We start from the raw sequence: 24,879 nt of genomic DNA on the forward strand, positions 1-24,879 counted from the left end.
TTAGGAGTATGCAGCTGAGCAGTGCAAGCAGTAGTGTTTCCTGACTACCTCCTGCTCACAGGCACACTATTCATACAGCAGGAGGAGGAGGAGGAGGAGAAGGAGGAGGAGACAAACATGTGCATAAAGTATCCTCCCCTTCATAGGAAGCGCTCCTTTAAAAAAAAAAAAAAAAAAAAACACTTTCACCACCCTGTGGTAATGTGTAGGATAGCATATCTGAAGAAGCATATTCCATAAACACGAGCTTCAACACACATTACCTGTGAGGCTATACAAATACACAAGTGACACAACAAAAAGAATGGTGAAGTATAAAATGTTTATTAGTCTTCTGTACAAAGGACTATGGCATTACATACAAAAAAAAAAGAACATTTCAAGTAAAAAATACATTGTTCTGTTTGGTAAGGTGTATAAATATCTTCAGTAGAAAGCATTGTATTTGCATATGTGTCAGCATGGTTTGTTGGCCAGGGTTCGGAGCCTCCTGTGACTGCTCCACTTCAGGTAAGAGGGGTGATGAACCGGTCAGCCCTTCACTTGTGCACCAGCTGATTCTCCAGAGTCTCCAGCTTCTTTGTCATAGCTTCGAGTGGCCAGGTTAAGGAAGAGAATACTGTTGACATTATGTGAAATAATCTTGAAGAGTGTATATGTCAGGTCAACAAAGATTAAAATGAAGTTCAAATGTTTCGTAAACTGATTAAACATGCCACGTTGTCCTCAGCCTGACTTAGAGCAATGGGCTGACACTCGCTGTTGTTTATCAGCTCCTGACACTGTTGTCTGCTCCTGATGGCAGCTCCTGGAGGAAGTGGGTCTATTGCAGATTACCCCAATTAAAAAAAAGGGTAGGTCACTGTTTTAAATATAAACTAGAACCGAATGCAATGGATTGCACATCTAATGAGCCTCAAAGCCATCAAATTCAAAATGAGCTTATATGTTTACTAACCGGTTAAAGAGAAAGTTTCCTGATATGTTCTTTATGTTCTATTGAGGAAATGTGCTGAGTGAGATTACAAATCATTGCAGTCTGTTTTTTAATTACACACAGCACAGCATCTGAACTTTTATGGAACTGGGATTATATTCTGTTTAACTCATTTTCTGTGGGATAGCTTATTGTTAAATTAAAATTTCACCTATTTAAAGAACATAAAACCAATGTCATGTATTTCACATCTGTATAAGTGTTGAATGCATGACAACAGTAAATTCAATCACTGTTACTTAATTATGTTTCATTTGTAAATAATAGTAGTTCACAATGTAATTCTTCTAGAATCTTTACAAGTGTAAATAAATAAATACTGTGTCATATCATGATGTGTTAAAAGTTGTTTTTATACATCTTCTTAATGAAACATGCCTGTAGGTTATTTTGACTTTCCAGGCACAATTTGTGGAAAAAAAAACAGTTGAAAAGCATAAAAAAAGGATATTATTCTGCACCAGGTTCTTCAGCTTCTCAGAGACTTGGTTCTGAAACAGTATCACGTTCTCACACTCACACATGTCATCATTGGATGGTTTGTCTGTGGGGGGAAAGAACGGATAAGAAGAATAATTATTTATGTTCTTGGATCCATCATATTTGCTGCAGATCTTTTCTCTTCTAAGTTTTCCCTGCAGGGATTTATTTTCCTGCTCCAGCCTGCTGAGAATGGGCAAGAAGCATTCATATGGCTGCAGGGATGAAAAGGCTGATCAGTTTTGTGATAAGGTGCACAGCAGAGTCTGATAGTATCGGCGCTCATCATGGCAGCAGGTGGCAGTGATGCGCTGCTACAGCAAAGAAGACGATTTTCACAAATCTGCTTCGGGTTCCCTGGCAGCTCTGGTATGATGATAATCTGTATCCACAAAATGTCTTCGGTGTTCTTGTAAAACCTACCTGTGCATATCCTGGACTTCAGTTTCTTTGTCATTTCTCCCATTTTCTCAAAGTCCTCAGCATAATACAGGTGCTTTTCATCAGGCTCGGATGCTATTTCTCTCAGCTCCTGTTCAATGGCTTTTCCAATACCCAATGCATATATCGTGATACCTACAAAACACAAATATGTCACTGAGAGTAGACTATAGGAGACACTTTAATGAGAGGTTGTTGCACAACAACCGTGCAAAGCATGATGATTTCATACCAGAGTTCTTTGCTTTGGTGGCCCATTCAGACACATCATCCTGTGACCTTCCATCAGTGAAGACGATGCAGACTCGCTGGGTCTTTGGCCTCGCTCCTTCTTTAGCTGTGAAGCTGAGCTCAAACATCTGCCGCAGGGCCGAGCCGGTCATGGACCCTCTCCCCATGTACTGCATCCGGTTCACAGCCCGCTTGATGTCCTGTGCTGTGGTGTATTTCCCCAAGGTGAACTCTGAGCGCACCTTGGTGGAGTACTGAAGCAGGCCCACGTGCGTGCCCGCCTTGGAGATGTCCAGCGAGTCCACGATGCCGTTCACAAACTGCTTGACCTTCTCAAAGTTGACCGGCCCAAGACTCTTGGAGCCATCGATGACAAACACCAGGTCCATGACTCCATCGCTGCAGTCTGATTCTGGTAGAAACAAGTAAAAACTGGTGTCAAATGTTCTTATTTGAATCTTTAGATTGGCACAGACTGACCTCTGAAAACAGCTACAGATGTGGGAGAGTAAATGGTGCTGGTACACTGACGTTCACAATTGCATTTACTGTCATTGTGACGTTAATCCAAACTTGCTACGAGTTTATTATGGGAGAAGCAGTGTTGTGCAAGTTACAGCTAATTTGTACTTTAAGGAGAAAAAAACTTAAAAACTAACTTTGTTGGAAACAGAACTAGTTGCTTGTTTGTATTAACCAGTAATGTAATAATGACAAATACCTGCCACGTTAAATTCGATGAATCCAATAATGTAGTCAAACTAATTTGTAACCATAAATGAGATTTGCATCGTATTTATCTGCAATGAAATTGATGAGCCAACTGCACAAAAACTACAGTACAGTTGTGTTTTTGAGAAATGCTTATTTATTTGTCTATCATGATTACATTACTATCTGTAGTTTTTATATTTTCAAATGACTTTTTTAAGGCCTTAAAAATGGAATAATAAAATGGAATAAATAGAATAATAAGCTCTGAAATTATTGTCACTATGTCATTACATTATTCCCTATTTTTTTTACATGTAAATTAGTAAAAATGATTACATTATTGGCCATTATTACATTATCGGTTGCTTCATTACTTTAACACTTTCAACACTCAACTTAGTAAGATGTTTTATCTGTGTGCTGATCCACTTATTAAGTTACATCAGTCACTTGGAAGTCAAATGTTAGTGCACAAAAGTTATCTAGGTCCTTTTGAGTTGATCTATCAGCAATAAATCTGCTATTTTCAACTGTAAGTCCTCTGAAATAAATGCACTTAATGGCTATCGTACTGAATTCTGCATGGCGTCTCTTCATTTTGAACTACTGAGAATGAAAATAAGCAGGAAGAGAACAGCTCATATAAATTACTCTTGAGATAAAGTTTAAAGTCATCTGTGAACACATCGCAGTCACTGTGGAGGAATGCTCACAGAAATGCCAGTATTTGTGTTAGTAATCAGTTTCTTGGTCAGCATGTTATTACAAAATGTAGTAGAGTTCATTATTCATGAAACTGGAAACATCACTGATTTGTATCAAATTCTATTCAAAAGTAATTTAAAAACCTATATTCAATAAAACATGTTTCGACATCATAAATTTGTATTTCACAAAATAGGTAGTAACAGTCACAGATACCCTCCTGATTAACTGTCTGCAGATCTGAATGTAATGTGATAAATACAGAATATCCTGATAATCCATCGCGGGGGAGCATTAGGATTAACGTTGACCTCATGGATGGTTCAAAACTGAAAATTCTAAATTATGTAAGAGGCAAATACCGGAAACAAGGGCAAAAACAATGACAGGAATATTTGAAAACACCCTGATGAAGGGAGCTTTGTTTTGTTTGGGTTTTTTTCCCATTTTATTCAGGCAACATGTCATCAGTTTATGATGTGCTGGGGGAAAAAAATCTAGGCCTCCAAACTAAGCCAGAAAAAAAAAAATCTGATATCTCATCTTTTACTACTATTTTTCCCTGGATGACCTACCGAATCAGAGTATTTACAATATATCCATGAGTTCACCAGCTTGTTACTCACTCTGACACGATTTCCCATCAGGCCTGAGAGTGAATCCTTCTCTGCATTTACACACACATGAATCTTCTGTGTTCATGAACTCCTGCTCACAGCCGTGTTTCCCGTCCGCACAGTGATCGGTCTCTGAAGGAGAGGAATCATCATCTCATGGCTGCACTTCAAAGGGTTTCTCATAAGCACAAAAAGCTGTTCTGCATGTTTTCAGCATTTACATACATTCATTATGTAATCATCACCGTTTGAATCAGTTTGAATCAGTTTTAGATTACTTATATTACGTCATCTAAAAGAAACTGTGTCAGAAACAGCTAAACCAGTGAACGGGGGAAAGATACATTGAGCACTTACTTTTACATGTTTTCCCGTCAGGTTTGAGAGTGTAACTTTGTCTGCATTTGCACACACAGGAGTCCTCTGTGTTCATGAACTCCTGCTCACAGCCGTGGCTGCCGTCGGCACAGTGATCAGTTTCTTCAGGAAATACAGGAGGCAGTTTATCAGTACAAACAGGAACAAAAACCAAAATATAGTTTTAGAAAGGCTGAAAATATGGGAAATGTTATGTTGCATAATATGTTAATAATAATGCAGTTTACATTTTTATTTATTTTTCATTGGAAATAAACATTTCTTGGGGCATTATTGAGCCTAAAATGTACTTGTGAATCATTTTCAATGTGCGCTATGTTTCCATATCCTGGGGTGAAGCAGGGAACTTAAAGAGGGCAAAATAAACCTGAAAATTAACTATAATCCTCTTGTCAGCCAGCTTCAACCACTGTACGTGCAGGGCTGGATTTTTCAGAATAGTCTGGATCGAACAGAGAACAGAGGAACTCTGATGATGATTATCGTGGACTCACTCGCTAATGGCATTGTGGGGCAGATGTTAAATTAACTACTGTCAAGAAAAATAACTCTAATCTTGAGGACCAAAGCTTGTAAATAACCTGAAGTATTACACGGCTTCAAGTAAAAGCAAAAGCAGATACACCCCAGGTCATTGGTATGACTTTACTCATCTTTTTGACATAACTTGATGTAAATTAGCACAGAATTAAACAAATCATATATAAATGTAATCAGTGTTTAAAATGCTGTAAATATCACTGTTTTGTTTATGTAAAAGTGTTAAATGAGCACAACAACCTAAAATTCACTTGTGAAATTATCTCTTTCTTCCTAAATTGTCTAAATTGTAAAGTTCAGTTTACACGGACTGGTGGTCTTCCTCACGAGTGGAATCAGACCAGGAGAAGCTCCTAATCTTTTAGCAATGTCACAAATGAAGGTCTTAATTCAACACTTAACATCTGAATGTCAGTGAACTGAGAATAAGAACAATAATTGCTTTCAAATCTTGTACATAAATCTCTCTGCACACACATTTAAAACAATCAGCCGGAGCAACAAGGCTTATTAGAGTGGAGGTGGACTTTAAATATTCAAACCAGTGGGAAAAAAAAGATCTATTAAAAGCAGTGGATTCTTACTTTTACATGTTTTCCCATCAGGTCTGAGAGTGTAGCCTTGCCTGCATTTACACACACAGGAGTCCTCTGTGTTCATGAAGTCCTGCTCACAGCCGTGGCTGCCATCGGCACAGTGATCAATCCCTGCATTGAAAAAGAAACAGCAGAGATGTTACTCCTGCTATACGTGCAGCAGTTGTTTCCTGTACTTTAGGGTTGTTACAGAGGTTTAAAAAAAAACAAAATTCCCGTACTGCTGCAGGTCTTGCCATCGAGATTGAGGACGAAACCCTTCATACACCTACAGATGTAGGACTCTGGCACGCTGACACAGTCGTGCTCACAGCCATGGTTCCCCAGGTCACAGTAATCTATTCCTGAGGACATGAAAGAAGACATACTAATCACATTTTTCTTGTATCGTGAGAAAATATAAACACCCAACAAAGCATGCAAATATTATTTCGTAATAGGTGCAGGGCCGTGACGGTTCAAGCAGCCATCCTTGTTTTTGACAAGATGAAACATTTCTGCAGCTGCTGGAATGATTGCAAAAGCACACGCTTCCTACAGGAAACCTCCCTCACTTGACTTTGGGTTAATGTTCACCAGAGGAGCGTACGGGGACGTTTTTCCAGCAGTGGGTGGACAGATCTGAGGTAGGAGGGATTCTGGCTCTCATTTGAACCGAAGGTCCATAAAAATTTAAATAAACAATTTGTGTCATGATCTCAATCCCCGTTACTCTCTTCAGATGGGTCTAGATAACTCTCATTTGTTGAAGCGACTCATTAAAATAGAGCAAAATATTGTGTTGTTGCTGCACCAGATCTGTACCAGTTTACTTGATACATCCACCTCAAAGATGTGACTGGTGAATGATTCTACCCATTGAAGACCAGTAAAGAAAATCATAAGCAAGCACATAGATGTGATGTGATGGAAAAGTTTCGACAAAAGAGAATAGCTCCAGGTGAAGTAGACTATCGTCGTCATTACTGTTGCATTTCTTCTTGTCGATGGTGAGTTGATATCCTGGACGGCAGCGACACTCATAGCCATCGGGCAGATTAACACAGATGTGGTGGCACCCATGATCCACCACTGCACACGTATCCTCAGCTACAGACGGGCCACAGAGGGGGGAAAAGAAACATCCACAGTTTAAGGGAACATGTCCAACTCATGAGCAAAGAATGTTGTGAAGCTTTTGGTTTTATCTGTGACCTCCCGGATTACTTGTGAACAAATGTGAAAAAAGAAGACTGTGGTTCCAAAGATATATTTCACCTTTACACGTCTTGCCATCGGGGTTCAGTGTGAATCCTTTCTTGCACTTGCACCTGTATGACGCAGGGCTGCTCACACAGATATGCTGGCACTGATGATCCACAACCTCACACATCTCTGAACCTGAAGCGCCAACGACCAGGAAGTTTAAAGAACACGCTTTTAATGGACACATCGTGGGGATGAAAGCAGACGGGATACGTCACCTCCGCACAGTTTGGACTGGAACACGGAGATCAGCGTTTCTATCTGGCTGAAGTTCGCCACCAGGTGCACGTGTTCGGAGTGTGGCTCGCTGCCGATGGATTTCAAGGTCTTCATGTCCACCCTGCCCACTCCGATAGCGAAGATCTGGATGCCAGACTGCCTCGCCTGCGCCGCGACCTCCTCCACCGTGTCCTGCGGTCTCCCGTCCGTCACGATCATAGCAATTCGTGGGATGTGCATGTCCAGAGGCCGGGCCCCCTTCTCCTCGGTGAATTCCGTCTCCATTGTGTACTGGATGGCCAGACCCGTCATGGTCCCCGTGGCGAGGTGCTCCATGTTCCTCACCGCCTGCACCACCTCAGTCTTGGTGATGTAGGTGTTGAGGGAGAACTCAGGCTGGATCTCGCTGCCGTACTGGAGCAGGCCGACTCGCGTGGCATCGCTGCCCACCTCGAGGAACTGCAGCAGGTTGATGATGAAGGTCTTGACCTTCTCGTAGTCGTTGGTGCGGATGCTTCTGGAACTGTCGATGACAAAGACAAAGTCCAGCGGGATGGCTTTACAGGGGATCTCTGTAATAAAGACATGGTAGAAGTATAGTGATTAGAATTGATGGAAACTGGCAAAGCTTCTAGAAAAGTCTTCTATCAGAGGGAATCACTCACCCGCTGCATTGGTCTGGGCTCTTGTCTCATTTTGCCTGCTGGCGGTGATGGGTGAGGGACGGCGTCTGTCCAGCCGCACTGCGTCGCAGCACAACAGGCAGAAAAAGCCGAAGGCCAGGGACCTCATTCTGGTTAGAGATGACAACTGCAGCAGAGACACAAAAACAAGCGATGAAAAAGTAGAAACACTTGCAGTGCAAGCGAAGCACCAACCACGGAAGAATGGAAGCGTGCACCAATCAGCCAAAATGTCTTCCTATCAAACTAATCGAAATGATTTATTTATCAGGAAAAAAAAAAGTCAGGCGCCTATACCTCTTCTGTCAGATTATCATTTGGTTTCCCTCAGACTAACACAACGCGTTGTTTACAACAGTCCGTATCAAGAACACCCTACGAGAGCTGCCACTTAGAACATCAAGTTATTTATATCTAAATTCATGAATAATCTCACAACATAATAACCATTTTACATACAGCAAGATAATTGTTTGGGACAACGTTGTGAAGGTTAAGCTGGTATTGGATATAGTATAAAGTAAAAATCAGATAATTGTTAGTAACCATCCAATCATCTCCTGCAGCGGTTAAGACGATTCCAACTGATTTGGAAAAAGCAGTTGTCAGTCCATCACAGGGTGAGTAGGGAGACAATCAAATAAACACTCAATCACAGTTAGACCCAGAGGCAAATTAGAGTCAATAAATAACCTTAACAGGACGTTTTTGGACTGAAGAAGGAAACTGTTAAAAGAACCCTCACACACGAACAGGGAGAACATCAAACTCCACACAGAAAGAGAAAGTAATCAAACCAGTAATATCCTCACTGTGAGGAAAGTTTTATTGTGTTTGAAGTCATTGGAACATAGAAGTAAATAAAAATAAAAGTGTGTGTTCTTTGTAAAATCGTTCCTTCCTGGAACGATTTTACAAGGACTGCAGGACCATCCAGTCCTGGATGCATCAAATTCAGTATGTTTAACATGCGGCCCCTTGTTTTTAAACATTGTATATTTTAAAATTATATAGATCTCTTCAAATATGAGGTCAGGCAGACAGTTATCAAAACATTTCTGTGTATGATCTAAACTTGGGGGAATTCTAAGCAGCTTAGAAAAATGACTGAAATATAATACAGATAAAGAGCACCCAATACCACCCCACGAATCAGGACAATAACAATGCGGCGTCTCCACAGCTCTTTTAGTGCTTTTCATTGTCTTTGATGACATTTCACAGAAATCTTTTGGGTATTTTTTTTTAATCCAATATTTTTATTTTCCATCTTTGTAACTGATAAACAACCAGCCAAGTGTTCAGGACTAAAGTCACTTGTGCCACTGGGTCAGAAGAGACATTCTGCATTAAAGTTAATGATGGTTGGGGATATAAATAGGAAGAACTTTCACCTTCCGCATGTTTGACCTGCACAGCTTCAGATTTCACATTTTAGCGACGATAGGTCTAATTCACTCTCACACAGCCATGAGGAGGAGCACCGTCTGAACAGCTCAATCTGCTGATAAATGTTGATATATAACAAAGTATTGAGGCACTTGAGGGTGCGGTTCTCTCCTCTGCCTTCGAATGAAGTGGACCAACTCTTTGTGCCTGAGCTTTCGGATGTTTGGCTTCATAGGTGGCTTCATGTGATTTAGGAGAGGCTGAAAAAGCCCCACAGACTGTTTCCCTCTCCAGTCCCCAGGGGAGCCGTTTGTAGCCTGTCATGTTCTGGGCTATCTGGTCGTCTGATCTGTGATCAGAGTGGAAACGATCAACACAATCCTCATCGGGAGGCAGAATGAGGAGGCGATTGCCATACAGAACAAGTTTCAGTATAGGATCAATGAGTGGGTGGGTGGGATTGACAAGAACGACGACACCGAGATGGTGTGTTCACAGCTCAGGCAGATGAGCAGTCCCACGCAGATCTGTATATGGTAGCTGCTGACCTGAGACCTGCAGGGTCACGTATTCATGAAGCGTCACACATGGAGCCGTGGAACCTCTGAACTCGCCATCACTCATCTGTTTGATGTCTCTGTACTGCATACCTGACAGTGTTGTCTTCATCAGTCATCCATCATGTTGACACATGAACGGAGAGCCACTGTGCATTCTGGTAGTCTAAAATATTCTAATTTACCAAAACGTCTTCATCTGTGAAAGTTATATCAGTCAAAATAAAACTAAAATAAATAGCACATCAGATATATTTTTTTATTCCATTTTCACCTATTTTTTTTATTTTCACTCTTTATGGAATTGCATTTGTGGCTGTAATTGTATTTTTTCCACAACAGAGAAACTCCTCTGACAGTCCTCTTGAATTCTTGCCAGAGTTTTAGTGTTTACTATGAAACACAAATACATGATGTACTGAACGGGCTTTATGAGACTTGATGTCTGCTTTGCACATCGCCTCGCTTTGACGGCTTTTCATGACGCACGTGCCAGACCCTCAGACGTCTCCTCAGTGGCATCCCAAGTACAAACCAAACAGGTGACTGATGGTGATTCCTCCACTTACCTTGATTTTGAAAAGGCTTCAAGAATATTAGGTTTCTAAAAACTGAGCAAAATGCACAAAAAAACCTGCTGGAAGCAATAAAAAAAAAACTGATATTAACACTAAATCTTACTCACCGTGTTGATAGAATTGTGGACTTTCACTGATGAAGAAATCCCAGAAGTTGGTTGAGATGGGAGCTCTGAGAGAAAGTAATCAGAGTAGCAGTTCCAGGCTGTAAACACACATATATATCCTGACTGTGTGTGTGCATCTGTGCTGGCTGCCGCTCTGCTCAGCCCCTTCCTCCATCCACTCTGTTTCTGTTTACTCCCCCTCTGACTCCAGCTTTGGAGACGCCTCTTGTTCAGCTCGGTCTGCTAAAACAATAACTACGTGTTTCAGTCACATTCAGCTGTCTTTACTCACTTTTATTCCAGATGAGTGGAACCAAAGCCCCTGAACTGATCTGGTGAAAGCCCTTTAGAAGTTTCACATTGCAATTACAGTTGAATAGGGAAAAGACCAGAAATATTAAATGTGTGTATATATTGGAGGAGTAACTCATTTTATCAACATGAGTTTGATGAGTAGTTTTAGTTTACAACTGTCTCATGGCTCATCACTTCAGTGTAGGAGGCATATTGTGATTTTACAAGTCGTGTTTGGGTTAACAGCAGTTTATGGAAAAGCCTGGTGATAAGAGAAGCCTGCCTGACACTCAATCAACACATTTATCCAGTCTTTTTTTCTTCTTCTAATTCTGTTGTTTAATGGTTTCCAGAGACACACCTGCCACTTATAATTTTCAAAAATAGCAAAATATACAAAACCGGGACCATTCTCACTATTGGAATAGAGCTGGCCAGTTTACTGGTGATTTAGTCATTAAAAGGTATTTTATGATTTCAGCTTTTTGAAAAGGAATTAAACTGTGTTAGCTGAAAATGAGATTAGACTAAAATTAAAGTAAAATCCACCTTGAGCCACAAGGTGTTTTTAAACTTTAATGTAAAGATAACTCATCTTCATCAGGATTTTCTTACCATTTTTAACTCTGAAGTCTTTTTAAGTCTGTTCTGTTTTATCTATTTAGCAGTTTTAAAGATTGTAGTTGTTTTACCCATTTAAGCAATTTAGGACTTTACTCCAATTTCAATTTTCCTGTTTCATCATTTTGTTTCTATTGAGTTGTTTTTTTACCTGTTTAAACAGTTGTACCCATTCCATCTCTGCTGTTTAGCACTTTCATCACAGCGTTTTAGTTCATTTGTCTCTACTAATCAAACAAATCAAATAATCGAGCTGCAGAGGATTAAAGAGTCAAGGATAACATCCCCAAACTAGTTGGAATTAACTCGTGATAATCTTTTTGAGGAAAAAACCCAACTGAAGCATTTTAAAATATTTTTTTCATAATTTTTTTAAATGGGTCATTATAACCATGACAAAAGGACTGAGAAAACTGTAAATTATATTTAACAGCTTCAATATGGGTACAAAGTAACCTTTGATTAAATACTGTCATGACAAAATTTGGCAATATATGAAATACAAATATCAACCGAAAGGTTTCAGATCTATCACCCAAAGAGTTGTCTTTGTTTTAGTATGACTTGCATACATTTGTACAAAAAGAGTAAAACAACTAAGAGAAAGTAATCAAACATTAATAACAAATATAATGTATGTCCTGATACTGAGTCCATATACAATTGTCAACATCCAAAATAAAAAGCTGCACCAGTCATTGAAATCAGATTTTAATAGACAAATAATGTCACATCTTTCTTTTCTATACAACGATGTTCCTCGGGTTTGTATTTTGTGTCCTTGGAGGATATTTTGGGGCGCAGTCTGCGTCTGGAGGAGCAGACTGGTGTTTACACAGACCAGAGACGCTCTCGTTTGGCCTAATTGAAAAAACAGGGTCCATATTTATTGAGCTCCAGGTTCCTGCGAGCAACTCACTCAAAATGACTTGAAAGAGCAAACTGATGCCAGATCAGAGCTATCAAGGTAGATAAATATCATGTAAGACATTTCAGTAGAAACACACAAAGGTTTGGACGCTTCAGTCCGACGCTCCTGACTTGTAGAATACGACGACATCTGAATTTTAAACGGTAAAAGAGGGTGATATGTTCGATATACACTAGGTCGCTCTTGGATCAAGTCGGGATACAGGCAGATGCATTTCTTTGGGAAACTTCCCGTCAAGGTGAGACTTCACGTGTGCACCCCATCAAAGAGAAAGTCATGAATGAAGGCAATCCGACCCTGATCGCGAGCAGAGACGAGACGAACAAGAAACACACGGCCGCTTTTGTATGTGTGCGTTAAGATAAATATCTCTATCAAAGGTACAGCCCACAAACCACTGTTACAAACACACACACACACATAGCTTAAAGAAAAGTAGGAAAGAAAAGAAAATTAGCCATCAAACTTTCTAGTGCTTTCATATGCTAGTTCAGCCAGACTCAAATGCATCAAAGTGCACATCATTTCTGGAGGCCTACCGAAAAAAACTGACGGACGAGACGAAGGGTTACAGGGAAAAACGATCAGCGGGGAAGGATGAGAGGTCACTGTGGTGTGTGTGTGTGTGTGTGTGTGTGTGTGTGTGTGTGTGTGTGTGTGTGTGTGTGTGTGTGTGTGTGTGTGTGTGTGTGTGTGTGTGTGTGTGCATGTAGCTACAATATATCAATGAATATACTGTACACAGGAACACAGGAGAGGCAGTGTGGTGCGTTAATGTTGCTGGGGTCTCGGCGGGGTCTTCAGGCGGTGGCGGTGGAGTACGGAGGAGGAGGCTGCTTCGGGGGGACGCTGACGCTGTCGTCATACGGAGGTAACAGCACCTGGAGATCCAGAAAGAAGGGGGGAGGGGGTAGACAAGGCTTTGATTAGTCTTGATCTGCCACTTACTTGAAATATTTCTAAATAAGTAACACAAAAAGTCCAATATTGTGTTTTATCTGCTGTTTTTATGAACACGTCCGTGGTTACGTTATATAATGACTCTCAAACTTGCCCTCTACACAAAATATTTAGATGTTGTTCCAGAAAGTGGACGTTTCACACCTGTTCGAGAACATCTGCTGTTTATTATTGGCTTATAATCTTAACACTGCCCCCGATGGTCACTAGTGGTACTGCAAAGCCAGCTGACAAACAGGAGGTGTATCTAAAGCTGGATATAACTGAGCCTAAACAGATCAGCTAGACCTCCAAGACCTCAACCATCAATTGGAACACTGGATACGATTGACGTATGGTGGTATGACGGTTCTCAAAGTGTGCAGCAGAGATTCTCTGTGATGCACGAAAAAGCTTCAACGAGGGGCAACAGCAGGAAGAATCGGGGGTTCAGGGATATGCATTTTCCCTGCATTATTTTCCTTTCTTGAAAATATTGAGGATAAATTGGTACAAAAATAAATGAAAATGAGAACTATTCTACATCACACATTATGACTGCTGCGATGTTAGTGTAATGGGAACTCATTGTATTATTATTATCAAGTTATTATTAAATGAAGCTTCAGTCTAAAAAAGAAGATATGTTACAACAGTGGTAGATCGTTTCAGACATGAAATATGACCTGTCATCATCTTTGTTGTACATTCAGTTTTAAAACTTCACTACAACCACCTATTTGGATTTTAAGATTGCAGCATTTAGCATTAGACCAAAGGGCCACTTATGTAATTGTTAAGAGTGTACATTAATCTGTAGATCTGCTCCAAAATTGAATGCGTGATAACATTTGTTGGATCGGCTCCAATTATAATGAACTATGTTACACCTGCTTTGTCAGTACGGTCCTCCTAAAACCTGATGCAAAGCAAATAAAGGGAGAGGGACTGTTTCACAACCCACACAAGTGTAGTTCAACTAAAATCTGAAGAGAGCACGGACCAAAACATGTCAATAAATCGTACACAGGACGAGACAGGAGTCTGAGCCTCCGGCTTCCTGCAGCAGGTCTTTGGTGATGGTGAGTGCAATGGAGGAATTTCTGCTGCTCTATTGACCCTTTTCTACTTTGTATGAGCTGCCTGTGTGTTCTCAGCTGCTAATAATCCTACCGCAACAATACTACATGCACAGCATTGTGCACACTCACATTAATGTGCAAAATGTCCATCATGCCTTTGTTTTGCATTTTGAATATTGAATGGGATGCAGTGAGAGCAGAAGTGACCCAAACTAGAATGTGATTTTTGGGTCTCAAACAGGGAACTGCAACACAAATACAAATGCAAACACATCCCAAGTATTTCTTCCCTTATCTTGTTTTCCTGTAATCCTGCACATATAACAACACTGAAAACACCAGAACCAATGAAGGAGATAATACGTCACCATGTTCAAATAAGTTGTTTAGATTTACTCAGCTCACTAGTTGACCCTCATGTAAACAGAAACAACACTTCATTATCGCCGTCCACTGAACCACACTGATATTTTCACGGCACGCTGAACATGCTCACCATCACAGTGTTAACACGTTAAGTTCTTTTAATTACCACAAAGTACCAGCTTCATGTAATTAGGATGCTTTTCTAACCAATATTATAGAATTTATAGAACAACTCTTCAACGTAACTTTGGAACATAACCATCAATATATTTCTTTGAAAGTGAAAACAACTTGCTTTGAATATTAGTGCTTCAAACATTTACATTTCAAATTTAATTTCTGAAATAATTTCTGAAATAAGGCATTTTTAAAAGAACTATCTTTTGAACATATACCTTTAACCTCTAAGGTATGACAATGAATGAAATAAAAGTTATAAGATGTATGCTGGTCAAGAAAAAGTGTACAAAGCTGTCCAATTTGGGAATGTCAAATAAAAGCATGATGAACATTTTGCATACATATATGTGTTTGCTGTGCATGTAGTATTGTTGTGGTAGGATTAGAAGCTGAGAACACACAGGCAGCTCATACAAAGTAGAAAAGGGTCAACCGAGCAGCAGAAATTCATATAAAGTAGTCAAATTTGGGATATGTTTAATTCATAAGGCTATCAAACGTGGGTGTGTTTTGAAAGATAAGATGCTACTGTGCGGAAAAGCACTGATAATGAATAAAATGCACAGTATTTTGTTGTATGACAACAAAACCTGTTTCAGTCTGAGAGCTGCAGAGAGCAGATTCTTCACCTTCTCCTGGTCAACCCTCACTTTGGTTAATGACTGGTTGCAATGCAGATGTCACAGTCTGGTTCGGGGGAACGTCTCTGCTTAGTCTTGTTTCTTACTTTATACTCAAAAAAGCTGTGAAAAATCCATTCATAGTTGTTTTTAGTCAAATGTGAGGCTCTGAGCTTTGTGCAGGCTTTCTTTTCATGACAAAAGTCCGCGTGACGGCAGAACGACGGTGAGTCGACACTCAGCCTGGGTCTGCTTTTAACAACACGTCAAACGGCGACGACGCTCCTTCAACGGTTGGATTGATTTCATATACAACAACACCACATGTCTGACCTGCGTGCCATGATTGAAACAATGAGCTACTGAGACGCTCCGGGCAGTCCTGTAAATAGCTCTGCTCCTACTTCAAGAATACTCTCCTTCTGTCTGAGTGCCGACTGGAAAACCCTCCATGGATGATTGCCTCCTCAACGCCGGTCATTTGCCTCTGACTGACTGAAATCAACAACTTAGAAATCAAATATAACAAAGTATTTTTAGTACAAAACCTCTGTAACTTTCTCTTTTGTCGTGCAAATCAGAGTTGAGGCTTAAAACCTTTTCAAAGCTTCGTCTACAAATGACTGAAGAGTTGACAGGACCAATTCATGTGTATGGGGCAAAGTGTACACAATGTATATGAAGGGCTGGAGCTTTCATCATTTATGTACATTTTTTTTTATAACTTTGATGTATTGCTCCTCCAATGCCAAGTAAAGCCCCTGATTGTGTAGGTGTGAATATTTGTCCTGCCTGTTCAGCTCATGTGGAAAACATCAGTGCAACTACAGCAAAGACCTGCCAGCGGTCTGTTGAGCGCGAATAGAATATAATGCGGTTGACGTTAATGGAAATAACATATCTGCAGAGGTGAGACTGACACAGAAATAAAAGGCTTTAGGCTGCTGCTTGTCTGTGTGGTGTCAGGGAGCTGCTCCTCTCTTTACAGCTCAGGTGTTTTACACATCAGGAGTCTGCGACTGCGTACTCTTCATAACAACCCCCCAGCCAAAAAAAATCACATAAAACCACGTGTGAAGTTTCAAATTGTGTAGAATATTACACTCGGAGGAGTTTTGAAATATAGACTGAGAGGAGAGATTCATCTCAATACCTGTGAAAGCCAACGTACTCAAAAGGTCAAATATCAGATGGAGCGCGTTCTGTGAAAACTGGCTATTGCGGTTTATGTAGCCTCATTTTTTATTCTGCTTCCTGTCAAAGTCAAAGTGGCTTTAATAGGTGTGTGGGCAGCAGGTAACAGGCCCGGGCAACACGACACCAGCAGGAGGCCCACTGACACCCAGACAGGGCCCACTCATTCTACCAGAGCCGAGCCGCCGCCGTCCTTCTAATGTCTTGTCCAGCACGGAGCCCCGTCTTCCTGCTCGGCACTGTTCACCCATCCATGCTACTGTAAAGCTCGCCGCTACGACAGATCGCTTTGTGCTCCCCTCCTCCTCTCAACATGATGACTTTACAGCCGCCAGATGGGCCCGGGCAGAGGAAACCTACGCAGACTGTAAAACGTGACGAGTGGTCTGGATTACGCGAGGACATCCTTCCTCCAAAAGCTTTGTTGTTTTTGGACACGGAAGAGAGAAGCAAATCAAGACTTGATATTGTTTTGAGTTGGATGATGGTGACGACATGATGAAGCATGGCTTAATGGATGTTGCATGTGGAAACAGTATATGTGTAAAGAATTTATATTGCATATATACTTAATATTGCACACATGCTCAGGATTACAGCTGATTCTTATTGTTTCAGAAATGTCATTAACATCTGCAGAATTGTAAATCACGTGCTTGTCAAATGTTTCAGGAATCTTTCCCTGACAGGTAACGCTCACTCAAGTGTTTGTGCAGCTGTATGTTGCACATAAGGAATGTTTAAATTAGTTGTGCGAGCTCTCAGGTGGCCGCTTACAGCACCTCATTGGGAAGTGTGAATAACATTCATATATGTGGTCGGACAGAAAAAGAAGCAGTCATCTCCAGTGACTATTGTTTCTTTCTTCGCCTGTGCTCCTGAAAATAATCTTAAGTCATTTTCAGCTAAAAATGTTCCCCAACAAACACTGTTTGCTTGAAAAAGATATGTTAGGGTTGATTTAAAAACTAGGATCATCAGTGGGATGTACACTGCAGTTATTCTGAGGGACTTACAGTCGTATCGTTGGTTGTGACGTAGAGGAGGATTTCAGAAGATCCACGGCTACACACATATCTGTAGCAGTTCCACACACACGCTATCAGGTACGCCTGAAAGAGAGGAGGGAAAAAAAGTTAGAGGCCTGGACTGATTAAACATCTGGTAAACTCAGATATACAATGTTGATGTCATTGTGTTTCAAATAATAGTGCTTTCTTTTTTGGGGGGGGACCAATTTTACCCAGATAACCGTTTATGCTTTAGGCTTCTATAACCCGAGTCAATGCTCAGATAATGAAATTAAACACGATCCATTTCCCAATACAATCAATGCAGTGGCGCTTGATGGGATTGGACAGACATATTGGCATGCACAGCATGAACACACAGAGTTTTGAAACCGATCGTACAAGCAGCCTTTTGCAATATGTATTTTTCTAATGTGGATATCAAGATGAGCCTATATCGTGCCCTAAATTTATACAAATGGCTTTGAACAGATGAAACACAGTTATGAGAATAACATGATATAACATTTTATACATTCAGATCCATTTTAAGAGCAGCTGCACCAATTTTGACGACCGTCTTCATTCGTCATTTACTTGCAAGATTCCATTAAAATCCATCAGTCATCGGTTTGAGTTGTAGTTAACTCTGCGCTAACCATGCGAACATTAACTGCAGAATCCCCAAATACAAATAATAACAAAGACAGAAACATTTGTGCAAAACATTTGTACTAATGTACTCAATTCTAAGTATTTGTTACGTAAAACTTCTAAATAGTTTGTTGTAATGACAAGAGCAAACGCTCAATGAATTTCATCCATATGAAATACCAATAACCAAAACACATTTCTCATGCAAAATGGCAAGGTATATGACTGTTATATCATGATTAATACATGATAATAAAAAGTGAGAATTTTCTCTTTTAAAAGACGAAACCTTTGGCAACAAAAAATACAGATGAGGATTTAGTAATGATTCAACATGATGTCACTTGATGACAGCAATGTAAGTATTTGTAAATGGTAGCTACTCTAGCATGTTAGCGTTATGCTGATTATGGTATTCAGGATGAAGAACCACTTTGACTGCAGCACATACAGCTTCAAAAGCTTCCACAGTCCTAAGTTTGTTCCAGTTTGAAACCGTCAGGGTTTTTCAACACTACTGCAATTTCAGGAAAACTTGCTTTTTGCTCATTTTGATGCAAATTTATGTATCAAGGTGTTCCAAAATATAAGTGGGTCATTTTGTCCCCTGAGAAGCTGTGGTGCGAGCGTACTTTCTGCGCACAGGCAGATACAGATGGCATTGTGCTAATTCAAACAGCACCCCTCGCAGTGCATAAAAAAAAACCCGGTAATATCGTCATTCACAGAAACCGTCGTTCCTGTTGGTTTCAAATTATTTGCAGGTTCTGTCTGACAGTTGTACGTCACTTTATAGTAGCAAGAAAAAACAAGTTCCTGTTGTTCCCTGTCATCCAGAAATCATCTGGCGCTCAGCAGGCGGCTTGCTACTGGAGCTCCTCGGCCAAACACAATACCATCTGCTACATCCATCGGCGAGCGGGAACCAAAGCCCGACTGAGCTCTCCGGCTCCATAATAACCTAATTAAAGGCCACGGTGATGCCCCGACAGCTTGGTGACTTTAACAGCCTCCACAGCGATATGCAGAAAGTCATTGTGTGCAACAGCAATCCCTCCACAGTAATGCAAATCCTACTGACAAGAGTCATAATCGTGTCGATTCTGCAGAGCAAATTACATCATCAGGCAGCGTGTTGACAAAAACACAGGTCCTGTCTTCTGCCTGGGCTTCCCAGTCTGCACAGGTCTTCTTCATGTCAGTTCAAAAACATATTATCAAGAGCAAATATAACAACTGGTAGGTTCAGATTATCAGTCGTAACAGTCTTAACTACAAACACAATATGAAAGTGATTCCAATATGTCATAATTGTGGGAAGCTGATGATGCGTTTAAATCATTTGGAGTTAAATGCTAATTGTTAGTATTACCTGCAATATGAAGTTAAAGTGTATAAGTTAGATCAAAATGGGCTTATAAAAGTAATTTCAACAGACAACCTTTTCACTTTCATTGCCCAGAAATAGTCAATACTTTTCAGGTTTTGAACCAACAAAAACTATAATCTTTAAGAGCTTATTTTTTACTTTCTATTTAGATTGACATGACTTAGAGAAGCTGGATGCGAACTGGAGTTCAACTTTGGGTCAATTTCTAAAGGTTCGATAAAAATAATTGTATACGTCTGTCTCACAAGGTCACATTTTATTGATGATGTGCTGCAAAACGTAAGACTTTTGGATCACACAAAACTGTCAGCGCTGCCTAAAATACGCCAGCCGAGGAATACCTTGAAGCCCAGAATACAGCTGATGAAGAGCAGCACGATGAAGACCAAGCACACGTTGCTGAGAGCAGCGACCTCCTCTTTGTAGGGGAAGTTCTCCGGCTGCACGGCAGGCGGGACAAGAGCAGATGGTTGACGTGAGGCTCCAGGAGCGCGACTCATCAGACAGCTGAGGACGAACGCTGGAGGTTTCTTACCAGTTGCTGCAGGTAATCCTGTATGGTGTTTGGGTAAACCACGATGCTCACCGCCACCAGCGTGTTGAGGGCAAAGTCAAATATTTGGTAGCAGAAGAATGGAATGATCCACGCAGCACGCAGCTAGAAACAAAGACATCCGGAACAGAGTTATAGAGGAATACTACATTGTTTTACATTGACGAATATGAGCTGTTGGCCCTTCCGATGTTTTCTACAACTGTAAATATAAATCTCGCATTGTAGCAAGAGAAGCGGCATGGCCAAACCATCTGCTTTAGTTCTTTCAATATCAACATGTGAAAAAAACATTTCGCACAAGAGTGACTGAACTGCAATAAATTGTGCTTCCATGCACTGTGCATCAATGGCTTCATGTCAGCCATGGATGGTACTGACTGTACAGATCAAACTTCTTTTCACTATTTCAATATTACTTCAAACATGGTGACAAAAGCATCAAAATTTCTAGAAAAAAAAAACCCGAATACAAATCATAAAGCAGACAGGTATTGACATTAAATACTGAAGTGTTTTATTTATAGTAAGTCATGTGACAATCACAATACTGGCCAACATTATCACATATTGCATGTTAAAACTAAAAGTAAATACATATTCTTACTCCTAAAGACGAGAGAGGAGCACTGAGTTTACCTTGTATGCACCATACGTTGCCATCCCACAGATGAGGATCATCAGCAGGGAGATGGCTGAGGCGATGCACATGTCTGGAACACAACCAGCGGCACAGTTACAAACACAGTTGTGTCGTGGGGTCACCTTGGTTGAGACGCATTCAGCTCCAAATTACATTTCCAAAAATGTTTTCATCGCGGCGTCCTGCTGATATGAGGAAGACAACATCATGAGCAAAAAAAATAAATAAAGAGAGAGAGAGCGAGATGCAACATCTGCTCGGTGGTTCGCCTCATGTTTGCCTGACCTCACATCACCTCCACTGAACAGAAAGAATCATTCTGTTACATAAGGACCAGAAATCCTAAAATATACGTGGCAAAAAAAAAGTTATTTTCACTGAGGAGCACTTTTCTGTCCTGCAACCCACTAAAATGTCACAGTCGCATCTGTTCTGATGGACAACAGTGTTTTGCAGCAGTGATTCACTGGACAAGACTCATTTTGGTTTTCAAAGGAAATTTGTTGCTTTATCTGAAGAGAAGCAGAAGAATTACGGTGAAACGGTGGATTCACTTGCTGTCGCTTTGACCATGTTTGAGTAAAGCAGTAGCCGCAAGAGACAAAGACACTGGTGTCAAATTACAAAAGCTGCCTTGAAGGAAATATTAATACAACATTCACCTGTTACAACTGTGTTATTTAACTTTTACTAACTAATGGGGAGAAACTAAATAGGTGAGTTTTAAGAGCCTGTTCACTGGAAACACTAAAATGACAACAACCTATTTTATCTTTCTTTCTTCTGAAAGAAAAAATAATAATTTGAGTCAGAATACTTGTGCTTTTAACCCCTTCATAGGCAACTCTTTAAGTATTTGGAAATGGAATTCAACATTTAGACATTATCATTCTCAATACCTTTATTATTCTTTAAAGTTCAGATTGTATTAACACAACTAAATATTAAATATTTAGCAGGAAAATGTATTAGAAAGTGTAAAACTGAGTATAAACAAAACTACATTATTGGACAGCGGATGTATTTGTTAATTTTTATTAACTTAGAACAGTTTTAAAGAAACAATAAAGTGGAGATATATAGTTAAAATCCCAATAAAAGGATGAAATGTAAAATGTAGGGCTGCGACTGTGTCTGACACTAAGTAGAACAATTTATAAATGTTGACATGTGCATATAATTTAGGTCTTGATACAAGTTGATTAAAGCTCCAGTTTCACAATGAACACTAAAAATGTGAGATTACAATCAATCTCGTCTCATTTGGCATGCACATAATTATATATACAGTAAATATATAGTCAAATGTATATAAACCTACTGAAATATATGGAAAAAAGAAGAGTGTGTATATAAGCCCGAAACGATACATAATATAACAGAACACTTCTCATTGTACTCTGTGCATTACTGTGATCATACTTTCATTGCATGTCTGCCTTTGGATTGTATTTTCAAGTCCTGTGATTTTGTAATATCTTGTATATTTATTATAGACTGAAATAACTCAATAATAACCTGAAATCAAAAACCCTAAATGAAGTAACTCAGTAAACCAAACCAGTTCCTGTGCATGCGTTAGAGTAGTAGTAGTGGCGGCGAACAGCCGGTCCCACCTGCACCGGCAGATCACAGGACACACTAATCCTCTAGAAGTAGAACAATGTTCCCACTCAGAGTCTACCAGCACTGTGTGCACTGTGTGCTGTGGGCCACCTGCAGGCAGACTGTTCCAGCAACACACCGGTGGGTTAAGAAGGCTTTTTAAAATGCTCCGCACAGATGGACAGCGGTCTGTGGCTTTGGCTGTTTGATTTATTGCGACTGTCGTCCAGACGAGCGTGTGAGGTCCCTTTAACAGCACAATTAATCTTTTTTTGTAAAGCGGGTGACAACCTGGCCGCGCCCGGCCAGGGTTTGAGTCATCCGTCACAGTTTGCAGGCAGAGCACAGACATCTCAGCACAACTGTGGCTTTTTCTCGAGGATGCAAACCAGAAAAGACGTGGTTACATGCAGGTGGACACAGAGATCTCATAGAGCGACTCTGCCTAAGCCGGTGTGGGGTTTCTTTTTTCCACTGTGAGGCTACTTATAGGAGCATTTAGTGTAAAGCAGAGGCCGTTTGGACTACTTACTGGCGTCATCCATGACATCCAGGTCATTAGCCAACTCAGCGCTGGTCAGGTGGTACTGCTCAGGATCGCTGAGCGCTGTGAGCAGGATGAGCAACACCACGGCATTGATGAGCTTAGGGACAGAGGACATATGGACAGATGAAGGCAACAATATGGACACACAGGCGGGCGGCAACAACGACAGGTGGAAACATTTGGAATCCCAACTCGTTAGGTGTGACGTAGGAGGGATCCAACACAAACCTGCAGTCGTATACTCGTTAGGTGGTTGAATGTTTACTGTGAGAGGTGAACCCTATGCCGGAAATCGTGTGGCTCTGTGATCACCCGTCCAAGCTCTGTGCTCCTTCTTTGTTTAGGTCTGGCTGCTGCAGCTCATTATGCAGATGACTCATACATCCCAATTGATCGGTTGAATGTAATGGAAAATTCTCCACAGTCAATGGGCAGCCTGACACAAAACCCGGCAACCTGAAGAGGCCCGCTGCTAATTTATTCATAGGGAGCCGGGGAGGGGATTTTTCCACATGTGCGGTCTGGTTTTCTGGCAACACTTTCCAACACCTTCAGCCTGGCTGGTGCAATGAGTGAACTGGTGATTCAGCTACACTTTATAGTCGAGGTGCACGATATTAGATATGTGATAATGACGTTGTTGTCACTGAATGTGTTGACATGCACAGTGCGTGGAAACATATCATTTATGGCAGTTCAGTCAGTCTCATATGTATATTATTGCAAATGCTGCTATCATGATGATGATAAATTAAACAGTACAGTCCTCACATATACCACACATTGATCTAATGGCACAAAAGAGGGGGAACAGAACATTTAATGATCACATTGAAGGATTTTTTTTTTTTAAACATCTTAAAGGAGACATAACTGACAACCCTTCAGACAGTTTAAAAATATGAAAATATTATAATTTTTTAAATGTAAATACTCTTCAATTACTGTATAACAGCAATTTGAAATCTACATATTTCATAAAACTATTCACCATCATTTTGATATTGTGGTAGAGGTGCTACGTCACAATTTGGCTCACTGAGAGTGAAGATGAAATGTGTGTGGTTCTCACAATGACTGAATTTGATCAAGACTCACAGTTCTAATTTAAAAGATAAAAGAAAATAAGATATAAAAGATTATATGTATGTATTACATACATCAAGAAAGATGACATTGGAAAGTGTAAAAATATTAAAGAAAACTGAACTTTAAAGAAAAAGTAATAATTTGTTGTCGTTTTAGTTCATATCACTGTGTTTTGCACCCGGATACATCATGTAAATTGGAATAATCCAGAAATGTCATTAATTTCTCGTTAAAAATGTTTTTTTATTTAAATAATCTTTTATTGTGTAAAGGTATTTAATTACATTTCCATGTATATTTCTAAAACAATAATCATAGATTGTTATCTTTTCACTGGTTTGGCCCAGTTTAGATCACATTTGTCTCATTTGACACAGATATTAAGATACTCAAATCCTGATATTTGACGTGAGAATTGCTGCTGGATGGAGGTAAACAAAGTGCGTCTCTGCCGCGGTGGCTGAGTGACAGAGAGGCGGTGCTCACCATGTACCAGACCCCCAGGATGATGGTCCCCGTGCGGACGTGACAGCACAGGCAGCAGCTGGTGGAGTACCAGCGGTCCCAGGGGGACACCATCGTCTTGTCCGCCAGCATCCCGAGACGTGTTGCGTGGGTGTTGCGGGAAAAGAAAGCCGAGGAAAGCCTCCTCTCCCCTCTCCGCTCCGCTTCACAAACGTCCGC

General features: G+C 40.4%; 2 protein-coding genes across 2 annotated transcripts; both read right to left on the reverse strand.

Annotated features, from left to right (window-relative positions):
• Positions 1 to 459: 459 nt before the first annotated feature.
• On the reverse strand, positions 460 to 7,955 carry LOC308133930 (matrilin-2-like; the record flags this gene model as incomplete). The annotated part of the gene is made up of 10 exons (XM_080501489.1): positions 460 to 595; positions 1,449 to 1,541; positions 1,901 to 2,053; positions 2,151 to 2,561; positions 5,688 to 5,810; positions 5,921 to 6,043; positions 6,666 to 6,788; positions 6,957 to 7,079; positions 7,163 to 7,735; positions 7,829 to 7,955. 10 exons carry the CDS (start codon positions 7,953 to 7,955, stop codon positions 540 to 542), a joined length of 1,905 nt encoding a protein of 634 aa, XP_080357615.1. The 3' UTR covers positions 460 to 539.
• A 4,319-nt stretch (positions 7,956 to 12,274) lies between these two features.
• On the reverse strand, positions 12,275 to 24,797 carry LOC308133001 (lysosomal-associated transmembrane protein 4B-like). Its single transcript, XM_080500243.1, has 7 exons — positions 24,682 to 24,797; positions 23,092 to 23,203; positions 20,951 to 21,024; positions 20,294 to 20,416; positions 20,100 to 20,198; positions 17,721 to 17,816; positions 12,275 to 13,204 (listed from the first exon to the last, which is right to left on the reverse strand). Exons 1-7 carry the CDS (start codon positions 24,790 to 24,792, stop codon positions 13,124 to 13,126), a joined length of 696 nt encoding a protein of 231 aa, XP_080356369.1. The 5' UTR covers positions 24,793 to 24,797; the 3' UTR covers positions 12,275 to 13,123.
• Positions 24,798 to 24,879: the final 82 nt, after the last annotated feature.

This window comes from Blennius ocellaris (assembly GCF_963422515.1).
Source record: "Blennius ocellaris genome assembly, chromosome: 8".
NCBI lineage: Eukaryota > Metazoa > Chordata > Actinopteri > Blenniiformes > Blenniidae > Blennius > Blennius ocellaris.

What these genes read in the sequence shown, in the direction of transcription:
- LOC308133001 (XM_080500243.1), bottom strand. Translation starts at nt 24,792, where the DNA reads ATGCTGGCGGACAAGACGATGGTGTCCCCCTGGGACCGCTGGTACTCC. An exon ending in GCTGTATTCTGGGCTTCAAG is followed by an intron (nt 17,817 to 20,099) that starts GTATTCCTCGGC and finishes CCTCTCTTTCAG; the next exon opens with GCGTACCTGATAGCGTGTGT. An exon ending in TCACAACCAACGATACGACT is followed by an intron (nt 13,205 to 17,720) that starts GTAAGTCCCTCA and finishes CTGGATCTCCAG; the next exon opens with GTGCTGTTACCTCCGTATGA.